Source organism: Tetrao urogallus (assembly GCF_951394365.1).
Source record: "Tetrao urogallus genome assembly, chromosome: 4".
NCBI classification, from domain to species: Eukaryota; Metazoa; Chordata; class Aves; order Galliformes; family Phasianidae; genus Tetrao; species Tetrao urogallus.
In genome coordinates this window covers 29850079-29862113 of record NC_136817.1, presented here as the reverse complement: position 1 = coordinate 29862113, position 12035 = coordinate 29850079, and the positions used below count along the sequence as shown (strand labels likewise).

General features: G+C 53.3%; 2 protein-coding genes across 2 annotated transcripts in view; one reads left to right on the top strand and one right to left on the bottom strand.

Annotated features, from left to right (window-relative positions):
• Positions 1-2583: 2583 nt before the first annotated feature.
• Positions 2584-4425, bottom strand: SOWAHB (sosondowah ankyrin repeat domain family member B; the record flags this gene model as incomplete). Its single annotated transcript, XM_079534096.1, has 1 exon — positions 2584-4425. One exon carries the CDS (start codon positions 4423-4425, stop codon positions 2584-2586), a length of 1842 nt encoding a protein of 613 aa, XP_079390222.1.
• A 4092-nt stretch (positions 4426-8517) lies between these two features.
• SEPTIN11 (septin 11) overlaps positions 8518-12035 on the top strand; it is a gene marked incomplete at both ends in the record, with an annotated part of 42154 nt that continues 38636 nt past the window's right edge. Inside the window, one exon of the mRNA XM_079534606.1 lies at positions 8518-8544. Within this exon, the coding sequence (XP_079390732.1) occupies positions 8518-8544 (27 nt within the window). The remainder of the gene's footprint in view (positions 8545-12035) is intronic.

Below are 12035 nucleotides of genomic sequence, written 5' to 3'. Positions count from 1 at the left end.
GGCAGAGTTCTGTGTCTCAGGGTGGTGCAGATCAGATGCCTGGGTTGGGTGTGAGCACAGGAGCCACATCGACCTGCAATGAGGAAATAGCCACGTGTACCCAACTGGAAGGGGCCAGGCAGGCTGAGAAGGTAGCAAGGAGAGCAGCAGCATGTTGAAGCAGAGGTGCTTGGGCTGCATATGAATGTGTTCACAGTGGGCTGCTGCTGGGGAACAGGACCTAGGATGCCTGCATCACTCTGTCTCCCATTCTCGGTGTGCTAAAGATCAGTTTCACCTTTTCTGTGCCTATTTCCCCAGCAGAAAACCTGGAGAATGAAGCTCTCTGCAGAGTAAGCAAGTGGTTATTCCCACAAGCAGTGACTGACTTCTATATAAAGCTGTGCAGTGCAAGAGCTGTTGCAATATTTCTGGTCTTAGCAGTCCTAGAACTCCTAAGCAATCCCAGGATGACAAAGCAGTGTGAAGGCACACTGGATCTGGTAGGAAAGGGTCTTTGCAGTCCAACACTTCCTAAGGGTGACTTTATAGCTTAAAAATTGGGGAACGCAGCTGGACTGTGCCATCTCTATAAAGTTCCTACAGTGACTTCCCAGGTTTGTCAGCTTGCTGATCTGAAGTGCTGCTAGAGAGTGACAGCTGCTCTGGAAAGAGTGACAGACAAAGTCGGCAGCAGAGGGAAGACAAAAAGCACTACTTGGATTTGCGTCATGGAGAAAGGTCATGGAAAGGCTGTAAAGTGAGAATCCCAAGGTAATGCTGTGCTTCTCAGTCTTTGTCTCAGTAACACTGGAGATATGAAAGGGGGAAACCATATTCTGCAGAAGCTGCAGGTGACTGTGGGGCAGAAGTATGCTTCCATAAGAGAGAGGAGGGGAAAGGATCACTTCAGGGAAGAAACCTTATGTCTGTTCTCAAAATACCCATGTTCCATCCCCTCACCTGGCTCTGCTCCCCTCACAATCCTCTTTCTTTTTGGATTTCTTCCCCGAAGCTCTCTGACACCAACGCTCTGGTGGCATAACTGGCACCCCCATCATCAGGTTGCTTTTAAGAGCTGAGGCTCACGGAAGCCTTTAGAGAGCCCTTTCCATTGCCAAAAGGAGAAAGCCAGGCTGCAAAAAGGCCGCTGCCTTTGATGGCCACAGAGACAGACAGACAAGGTTCTCTTCTGCGAGGAAAGAGTTCCACCTTCAAATAAACCCCAAGCAAAGTGGAGATCTCAATTAGTGCTTGAGCAAGGGCTCGAGGCATTCCCCAGCACGGATGTTATGCAAGGGTCAGGTTCTGCCACCCCGATTCCTGTTCCTCCCTGAAACTGCAGACATTTAGGCACATACCTCAAATACAGGACCAGTCCCACCTTCTGCACTGCTGTGCCCGGAAGTGCCAGAGCTGGCAGTCCTGCACTCACAGGCTCTGACACCTGCTGCTCCTGAGGTAGCCCAGCAGTGGGAGCATCAGCGCGGCAGCAATGTGCCCCCGTCATGTAGATCTTAGCTCCATCTCTGCCTTCATACAAAATCTACAGGAGAGCCAGGCAGCACTGGTGTGCAGTTCACCTGCTGCATTTTTGGACTGCTCATTTATACTAAATCAGTGAGCAGAACACATTTTTTCCTAAGTCCAGTGGGATTCCAAAAGGCAGTTTGTGGTTTGGAAGCTCTTGGGAATCACCACACTGCACATCCCTTCTCTGCACCCAGACTCCCTGTCCCACTCATCCCCATCACACAAACTCCTGTAAGGAAATTCAGGGCTGGGGTGTCTGAGAAAGCACAGACAGCTCCGGTCGTGTACCCACTGTGAGCTTCCTGTCTGCCCAGCCTGGATTCCTGTGGCAATGTTTTCCATCCCTAAGGCATGGGAATGGGCATCTGCAGCCACAGCACAGGTACTGCTTCCAAGTGCTGTAGTGAGAGGAAAAGGACCGTGGGGCCAGAGAGATGGGGCAGGGTGAGTGCTGCCAGGCAGCTGCAGAGAGGAGCAGGGCTGCGGTGCTGCCCCACATTCCTGTCTGCATGGGCTGCAAGGCGGGGTGGGTGTGTTAGCAGCCTCCTTCGTGCAGCTCTCCCACTGCTGCCCTCTGCCAGGGCCAGTCCCTCTTTGAAGACGCTTGCTGGAAGGCCAGCTCTGGACCAACTGCATTTTTAGGAAAGGGGCTCATCCCTTAATCTGCTGGGATTAGACAAGGAGCTCACGCTACTCGCCGGAATGTAGGTGGTGTAAGCAGGTGTTTTGCAAACCTCAGCACCAATGGCAGCCCATCCCTGGGAGAGAAAGCTGGCACTGCCCTGGCTGTGGCCACACTGCAAATGTGTCACACCACAGCTCGAGACCCCAAGCCCATGACTTTGTGAGTCATTCCCCGAGTTCAGACGCACTTCCAAACAAGGAGCTGCATCATTTTGCTCTCAGAAAAGCAAGAAATTGAAGGGAGAGCAAAGAGACTCAGACAATGTTTCATTGCAATAATTTAAAAGTACATTCCTCAAGAAGTTCAGTTGAGTTTGCAGCTTTTCCTGCCCATCTGCCTTCCTCTTGGATCCAGTCTCCTGTGCAGGGGGTGCGTGCTGCTGTCTGTCAGTTGCTCTCACTTCCAGCTTGGTGGGATGCTGCCCGGCAGCCACGCTGTGGCTTAAGGCATGCAGCCAGCGGTGCCCGGCCTGCAGGCGGCAGAGCCTTGCTGGCTGAGGACACACTACGGGCCAGGGGCTGCGTGGGGAACATAATCGTGCCCCGGGGTGCCTGCAGGAGCTGCCAGATCTCCCCGGAGGTGCTGCTGCCCAGGTACTCCCAGGGCTGGCGCCCATTGCCATCCCGCACCTGTACCTGGCAGCCCAGCTGCAGTACCAACACCTTGATGACGAATGTGTGGCCATGTATGGCAGCCAGGTGCAATGGAGTGTACCCACAGCCAGATCGAGCGTCCACATCCAATGCCAGCCCAGCCTGGTGTGCTGCGTTGGCCAGCTCCTGCAGGCCTGGCCCATCACCATGCTTAGCCAGCCAGTGCAGCACTGTGAAGCCCGACACGAAGTCCCGCTGCAGGGCCAGCTCTGGCTCCTCCAGGAAAAGTCCCCGCACGTTGGCCCAGCGCCCTGCTGACACTGCCACCAGCCAAGCATGCGCCCGCCGACCCAGTGGCACCATCGGCCCCCGGCTCTGGACATGTATGGATGAGCTCCTCTGGGGCACTGCACGGAGGGGTCTCCCTCTGTCATCAGACATCTCCAGCACAGCAAGTTGGCACCTGATGCTGCGGAAGACAGGTATTGGGGCTGGAGGGGTGCTAGCTGGTGGCCCCTGGGGGTCTGACGCTGGCAGCACAGACCGGGACAGGAGTGGACTGGCAGGAAGGGGCTGGGAGCTGGGGGGCTGCCCTCCGGGGCCTGCTGGCTGTGGCAGGGCTGGGGGTGAGGGCGGCCCTGCGACGTGCAGCCGCGTGGCTCGAGGCTGCACTGGGCCGTTGGGGGTCCGTACCTTGGGCCCCTCTCGCGAAGATGGGGGAAGCCTGGTGGAAAGCATCTGAAGGGACCTGGACAGGGGCAGGGGGAGCGCATCCGGGCCTGATAAAAGCAGTGATGGGGACGGGTTGCGTCCAGCAGTGAGTGTCTGCAGGGACCGGGACTGCGACAGGGGCGGCATCTCTGGGGCTGAGAGCAGCGGCAGGGACTGGGCAGGGGATGGCTCCGGGAGGGACGGCTGTGGGGACCGGGCTCGAGGTGGCCCGCTGAGAGGCGGCACCCTGGGGCCCGCTGACAGCAGAGGGGACCGGGCTGGGAGTAGCCCTCTGGGGCCAGGCGGTGGCAGGGACCCGACAGAGGCAGACCCGACGGGAGGCGGCGGCCGCTGCGGGCACCGGGACGCGGACGGTCCGGCGTAGGGCGGCCGCGGCGCCCGGTACGGGGGCGGCCCCTGGAGGTTCCGATAGGGGGGCGGCGGGGTGGCGGCGGCGGCATCGCGGAGCGCCCGGCGGCACTCGAGGCAGAGCCCACCGCGGCCCCGGGCAGTGCAGCCCGCGGCGGCGGCCGCTCCGCCGTGCTGCCCCCCGCCCGTCCGGCCCCTCCCCGGGAGGTCGCGCCGCCGGCAGGGATCGCAGCGGGGCGGTGGGAAAGTCTCCTTCTCCGCTTCCTTCTTCTCCTCTGGCTCTTCTTCCTGCGGCGGCAGCTCCTCGTCGAGGAGGTCGCGGTACCTGCGGCGGAGCACGATGTCCTTGGAGGTGCCGGCGGACGCGGGTTGCACGGTGGCCACGGCATTGACCAGGCGCTTGAACCGCTCGCGGCGCTCCCCACGCTCCACGTCCGTCAGCGCCGGATCGCGGAGGAAGCCCTGGAAGTGGCGGAGCAGCGCTGCGTTGGGGGCTCGGCCCCCCGCTGCCCAGAGGAAGTCCAGCACAGCCTCCTGGCTCAGCTCCCGCGCCATGCTCCGGTCGCTCGGTGTTACGCCGCGCCGGGAACCCGCCTCCGCCGTGCCCGGCCTCTGCGCCTCTCCGCCTCCCGCGCCTTTGCCCCGGGTGGCGGCCGGGGACGACGGCGAAGGAGTGGGGATGGGCGCAGCGCCGCGGAGGCGATCATGTACCTGATCGACCGATGATCATACGGTCATCGAGTCACAAAGGTTGGAAAAGACCTCTGAGATCGTCGAGTCCAGCTGTCAACCCATTCCCACCGTGACCATTAACCATGTCCCTCAGTGCCTTACCTACACATTTCTTGAACACCTCCAGGGATGGTGACCACATGTATGTATGTCACAGCTAGCTAAAAAGCGTGGGTAAGGTCAGTGCTTTGGTGGGCACCGACCAAGTGATAGCCACACAGCTGCAAGGAGTTTGTGGCATGAGTAGTGTGGGAGAGGGTGTGCTGCGTTTTCAGTCTTTCACTCAGGGAATGGGGGCACAAAGGAGCTGAGCTCGCCAGACTCTTGCTGCTGAAGGTCAGTAGAAGTCCGCTCTCCTGCAGGCTCCTGGATGACCATAAGGATGTATGTTGCTCTGAAAGTAATGCCTCCGATTTATTTCCAAGGAAACATTAACAGATACAAAGAGTACAATATAACGATTTGGTGGAGTAAATTCTGAGCTACAAAACACTGTTTTTCAATAGAATCATAGAATCACCAAGGTTGGAAAAGACCCCCGAGATCATTCAGTCCACCTGTGTACCTATCACCAATATTTCCCACTAATGCATGTCGACAACATCGAAACTCCAGCAGGTGGAGTTCAGTGACTCCACCACCTCCCTGGGATAGTCACCACTGTCAGTGATAAACAAGAACCTGCATGCCACGTCTCAAAAATCTGTACCAGCAGAAGTCACCCACTGTTTCACAGCTCCTATGTTGGCATTCTAGGAAAATGTTGCCCGCTCGGTCCATCTTTTATTGGCCTGAACAGATGGAAGTCAGAAGGTGCCAAATCCAGACTATACAGTGGGTGTGGGAGGACCTTTCACTGTCAAGGTTATCACTGTCTTGAAACTGGTATGAGGCCTGGTGTTACCGTGCTGCAAGAGAAAGGTTGCCCTCTTCTCTGACCTGCCTGGCCCTCAGCTTAGTCAGCACTGCAGTGCAGCAATCATAGCTGATGATTTGTCTGGTCTTTGAGGAAGCCAGAAGGACCGGCCCTGTGTGTCCCACCAGACAGTGCACATCACTTCACCTGCTGAGGGCTGCTTCATGAACTTTTTCTTCCATGGGGAATTCAAAGGTTGCCACTCCTCAGACTGCCATTTTGATGCCAGCTCATAGTGGTGGCACCATGTCTCATCACCGGTAATGATGTGATTGAGGGAACTGTCGCCTCCAGCCCCGTGTTGGTTCAGTTGGTCCTGATAAACCTGCATACGGTGTTCTTTCTGCTCCGTGTGAGCATCTGTGGGACCCATCTGCAGCAAGCTTTGTGGTATTCTGACATCGCCACCATCATTTCCAATGCACTGAAACCAATATTCGGTGCAGTGCACAGTTCCCTGGTCACGATCCACCAATTAGTGTGGATGAGCTGGTTGAGATGCTGTTCATTTCATGGTGTGGCAGTGGTGCATGCCTGCCTGGAGTGCGGCTTGTCTTTCACTGCACTGTTGCCACTGCTGAATGCACCACCCACTGCCCCATATCACTCACCTTGCTGACATCCACTGGTAGATCTCATCAATGTTCATCAAACATCGATGAATGGAGGAGTTCAGTGGCACACCTTTGCTTCATACACACATCTATGTCTAAGTAACTGGTGATTGCAGGAACGGATGCGTGCATGGTGCTGCTCTCGAGTAACTGAGCTTGGCAGGTCTGTGCTTCTGGATTGCTGAATCGAAGTTGTGTTAGTTTCTGCTACAGGCTTGTTTGCCTGATAAATTGCCCTGTGATGTTGCAGGACTGCTAAAATGTAGCCTCTGCAGTATAGGGAACAGCCCCGAAAGAAACTTCTTAGGTTAGAAGTTACAGTTTCAGTGAAGTAAGGGAAGTTTTGCAGCGCACCTAAATGCAGGTTGTTTCAGTGGCAATGGCAAGTTGCTTCCATGCTGTACTGCATCCTGCTTTTGATTTTTGGTGTGGCATGGTGCAAGAGTGTAGCTGCATCCCATCAGCAGCATTCAGCTGGCTAGGAAACAGATGCTGGGAGAAGGGATATCTGAGAAGTCAATATTTGATTGCTCTGCGCTTGCTTTTGGCACAGTCCTCCAAGGCACCTTTCTCCTTCTAAGCCCTTGGTTGCACTCACACCCAGTGTGCGATAGCAGCATGCCCTCAGCAGCAGCAGTGGAGAGGAAACGTGTGGAGCATAATGACATAATTGTGATTTCAAACAAGAAAACAGGGTAGATCAGGGAGATAAAAAGTTTAAGTAAATAACAGCGGCAAATGACAGCATTGCTATGAAAATGTTGTTTGGTTTAATAAACTGCAATGTAAGTAGGAGGTGTCCTACAGCTTTCTCCGGTATGATATTCTCATCTAAACAACACTGCCAAGCGTGACCTTGCTTACAATGAAGACTGGAGGGCTTTCCTCCTGAGAAACACCACCTTTGCCCTCTAAGACTTTTGCTTGAAGTTGGTGGAATACACTCAGGTACCATTAAGTGACTGCTAAAGTATCTGCAGGACCAAGACCAACACTGTAAGATGTCAATTGTGGGTGGGAGATTTCAGCATGGCTGAGTTTCATAGGATCATGAAGATTGGAAAAGACCTCTAAGACCACATCTAGCCACCAGACTTTCCTCACTGCGCCCACTGATCACATCCCTCAGTGCCACCTCTCCACGGCTCTTGAACACCTTGAGGAACAGTAACACCACCACCTCCCTGGCTGCCTGTGACAATGCATCATCACTCTTCTGGAGAATAAATTTTTCCTAACACTCAAACTGAACCTCCCATGAGGAACTGAAGGCCATTCCCTCTCGTCCTATCACTGCTACCTGGGAACAGAGGCCAACTCCCATCTCACCACAAACCTTCAAGGCAGTTGCAGAGAGCCATAAGGTCTCTCCCGAGCCTCTTCTTCTCCAGACTGAACAACCTCAGTTTCAGCTACTCCCATGAGACCTGTGCTCCAGTCCCCCTCATGGCTCTGTTGCCCTGCTCTGGACACATTCTAGGTCCTCAGTATCTTCCCCTCCATATCACCCTTTTTGAGGGTTCTGAGCTGAGTGGGTCTTTTGGTTCTTGAGGGGATGTTGGTGTAAGCTATGAGTAGTACCAGTCACAAAATGGGGGCACAAAGAAAAAACAAGCTCTCTATTCAGTGTTGTAGCTTTCTATTGTGAAAGAAGACGTTTTCTTTAGCGAGCCATACACCTGTGGTTGATTTCAACCAGGAGGAAAGTTAACCTCTGCTCTGTGTTCACCTGTGTATTCCCCTGCAATCTTAACGAATTAGCCACAGCTGGCATGCACAGTTGGGAAGGCACTGACACGCTATCGCTTCAAAATGGTGCAAGAGAGCTTGGAAAAATGTAGACGGTCCCCGTAGGGTCTCTGGAATGAAAGATCACAATTCCTTTTGCATGAGGACAGATTTGTTCACAGCAGTGAACTTTTAAGAATGAGGAACGCATTCTTTTAAGAACGAGGAATGTGGGGAACTACAGTAGCTGAGATCTAGGCAGAGTGCAGCGTGTTTCCTTGTCCTGCCGGGTTTTGTTCCCTGCTCTTTCAGGGCGAGCTGCCATACCCAGGGAGGTCTGTAAGCAGGCACTGGGGAGGGAACCTGGCCGCAGCATCTTTGCCAGCGGTGACGGCACCTGGGCTCAATTAAGGGCTGTAACGCCCTTCACGTGTGCAGGGAATCAGCCTGTGGAACATTCTGGGGTTTGATCCCTATGCTCGAAGCCCCGTTTCCTCGTGCAGAAAGCACGCAGCACCCAGACGTCGCCTCGCCGCCAGCCCCAGGGCTCCCCCCGGCCGAGGCGGGGCGGGGAGGGGCCGAGGCGGGGCGGGAGCGGGCCCGCCCCGCCGGGTGGCCATGTTGCAGCCCCAGCGGCAGGCGGCGGGGAGTGCGGCGATGGCTGTGGCTGTGGGCAGAGCGGCGGTGGGTGCGGGCGCGGGCGCCGGGAGCTGTGGGGGGAGCGGGCTGCGTTGCGCGGGTGTGCGGGGGGGCGCGTTGCGCAGCCCGAACGCTCCTGGATTGCCGGGCGGCGGGTTGGTGGCTGCCGTTCGTTCGTTCGTTCATTCGTTCGTTCGTTCGTTTTATTGATTTTTATCCGTGCTCAGAGGGACAAAAGGGTTCGCTTTTGTAGGGTGAAGGGAGGAAAATAATCGGCACAAAAACTCATACGGTCTGGTGGGAGAAAAAAGCGCTCCGCTTAGCAGAAGCGCGAGTGGAGCTCCGCCGCGCCCCGCTGGAGGGAGAGATGCGCTCCTGTGCGCTGCCGGCCGGCGGAGGGAGAGAAGGAGGGGGCTCGGCCCACCCGCCTGCAACTTTCTCAGTGCCTGCGAGTGGAGCAGATGGGGTTGAGGGCTGGAATGCGGCCCCTCGTGCCGCGTGTGGGATGCGAGTGGGGTGGGGTGAGGTGAGGAGGTCTCCTTTCAGATTTGTTTCTGGACCTGCCAGACTGTTGCTGTTCTTGGTGTTCTTACTGTGTTCGTTTCTCCTTCATCTGTTCAATCTCTGCTCACCCTCTTGTGCTTTTGGTGGGCCGTGGTCCCCGGCAACCCAAAACAGCATTCCCTGCAGTCTGCATGGTGGTTTCACTGCATGTGTCCTGGCTGCAGAAAGTGTCTGTCAGCGTGAGAGTCTTGTGTGTGTGTGTGTGTGTGTCTGTGTGGCAAGGGGGCTGAAGAGCTTCTTCACAAGCAGCTTCTGGGTGGACCATGCGTAATAAAATCATTAAGGTTAGAAAAGGCCTCTAACATCATCCAGCCCAACCATCAACCCATCCCCACTATGCCCACTAACCACATCCCTCAGTACTATGTTTCTTGAACACCTCTATTCTCCAGAGTTGGTGTTTTTCCCTGGGGGAACAGGAGATGAAGGAAGGTGGGCTGATGTTTGGTAGGTGCTGGAAGATTATCTCATATCTCTTCTTATCTAATCTGTTCTGTTGCCTCTTTGCATGCTGCTGTGTTGTTAGGGAGGTGGTAGGGAGGCTGGGGAAATAATTACGTAGTGAAGCTGATGGGCATTTGCCTTTTCAAGCTCTTAAAGAATGTAATTTACAAGAGCACAGAGCAGTACCCTTTGCTGGGGACAAGGTTGAAAGAAGGGGGAATGAAAGGAAAAAGAATGGATCAAGAAGTGACTTGGTTTGATTTCTTAAAACTGAGATAACATTCCTGAGTCATAATCTTTCCCATTCTGATGGGGTACAACATTATGTTAATTGTAAAGGCATGCATAAAAAATAACTTCTTTGAGCTGCTCTGAAGTGTCTGTGCTTAATTGTAGCTAAATAGGGTGTGTTTTGGTGGGATGGGTGGCTTTCATTTCAGGGCCCCAATCTCACAGATGTGAATGCACATGTATATCATACTGCCTGTAATTTCGTTGACTAGATGCTGATCTCAGTATGTGAATGTAAAGGTGTGCATAAGCAGAACTTCTGCAGGATTGGTGCCAGGAGCTGCCTGGCACCTTACTGCTGATGAAAGCCATGTATATGCTTGAACATTCATCCGAGTAGCAGTGTGCATATGATCATCTGCTCTGGCTCTGTCGGAGGTTAGCCACTTGTATCCCCTTAGATAGAGGACCGTCCTTTCCTTGGGCTAATTCTAAGCATCTTGACCAGTTCTGGATGCTATCTCAGCAGTTCAAAGTGTGGAAGACAGCTCTGGCTTCCCTCCCCTATTCTTTATTTGTTTATTCTAAACGTTTACAGAATTGTAGCCTGGGCTGGCTGAAGGAGCAACACTAACGTAAACATACATGTACTGTTACCTCCACCTCTTGCAAGTCAAACAAAGTGATTGCAGATGAAGCTAGGATGCAAATTTTATGGAGGGGCCATGGAGGATTTTATCCAAGAGAAAAGGAACAGCACAGCGCACTCCTCAATCTGTTTTGAAAATTCTTTATAATGAGAGATTGCCAGTTTCCATGGAGGGGGGGGAATGAAAAAGGAAAAGGTACAGGGGAGCTGATGAAGCTGAAGAATTGGTGGATTTTGGCTTTTGCTGTGGGGCAGTGTATTCAGAAAGCCATTTCTATGTGTGCTGCAGGATGGAGCAGAGCCACCAGGCCCCCTGTTTTTTGATGGTGAAATGAGGAACAAAAACAGTGATCTTCATCTTCAGGGATGTTTTGTGCTTGTCTAAAGGTCCTTGCTGATGAAGGTGGGTCTGAGAGATGCTGAGGATGAGATAGGCTGTGGGTGGAGATCACGAAAGAACCTTCTCTTGGTAAGGCATTGGAAGAGGCTGCTTGGAGAAGCAGTGGAGTCATTGTCCTTGGGGGTGTTCAAAAATTGGGTGGATGTGACATTTGGGCACATGCTTTAGTGGGCATGGTGACGGATTAATGGTTGGACTAGATGATTTTGGTGGCCTTTTCCAACCTTAATGATTCTATGACTGTGTTGCTGAGATCATGAGGAATTGGTTTCAGTGTCTGAGTAATGCTCTGAAATAATACATATTGATTAAGCAGCATGCATCTGACAAGTGAAATACTTACTCATCACTGAGGCTTTGTGCCCCCTTCCCATACTCCCAGCTTCCAGGAAAGATGAATGACTGTCCTGGCTGCCCACTCCAACGCTGTTTGAGGCTGTGCCTTCGGTGTACTGCCTCTTCTCTGAAGGTTGCACTGAGCATATGCACAAAGCTGTGTGGCAGCCGGTGGCTCTCCTTGCAGGAGAGATGCAGAAGGGGACAGGGTCTTATCCTGGTTTCTGTCTTGTCTGGTCTCACTGGCTTGGTTTGGCTCCAAGCTCCCATCCCTGTAAGCTGCAGTACCTCTTGCAGGAGTACACAGCAAAGCAATTTCATCTCAGAGCCGTTGGGTATGACCAGGTGATTTAAAATAAACAAATGCTGCAACAGTTCTTCAAGCTTTTTTTAGTACAGTTTCCAGCTCTCTGAACAGCTCTCCAGCCTGCTGTACGAAACGATGCGTGATAATGGCTCAGACAAACACCACAGTGCTGTTGGCATTCAGTGCTAACGTTGGTTAAGAGTGCTCCTGATCAGAAACAGGAAACCAAATGCAGGGTCTTAGCAAAGGGCAGTAATGCTAACAAAAAAATTGCTCAGAATGTCCCTTCCTTTTCCCAGTAAATACTGTTATTGCTGCTTCGCTAGCACAGTCGTGCTGCACTCTGTGATTGATAAGGAGTCCCAGAGATAGCTCGGGTCTTATTTAAAAGCAGAGGGTGCTCTTGACTCTGGAGAAGTGACTGGGTGACCTTAGGAGCTGCACCAAATGCTCCTGAAATTCTGGAGAAGCTGAATCTTTTCCTTGTAGGTTTAGGTTTTTGTGTTCTTTAGTGTTGTCCCATGTAAGGCAATGGCAAAAAGCAGACTGCTGTTAAGTTTTTGTATAAGTTTATATGTATAAAACTTATTTCTCTCTGCTTGTAG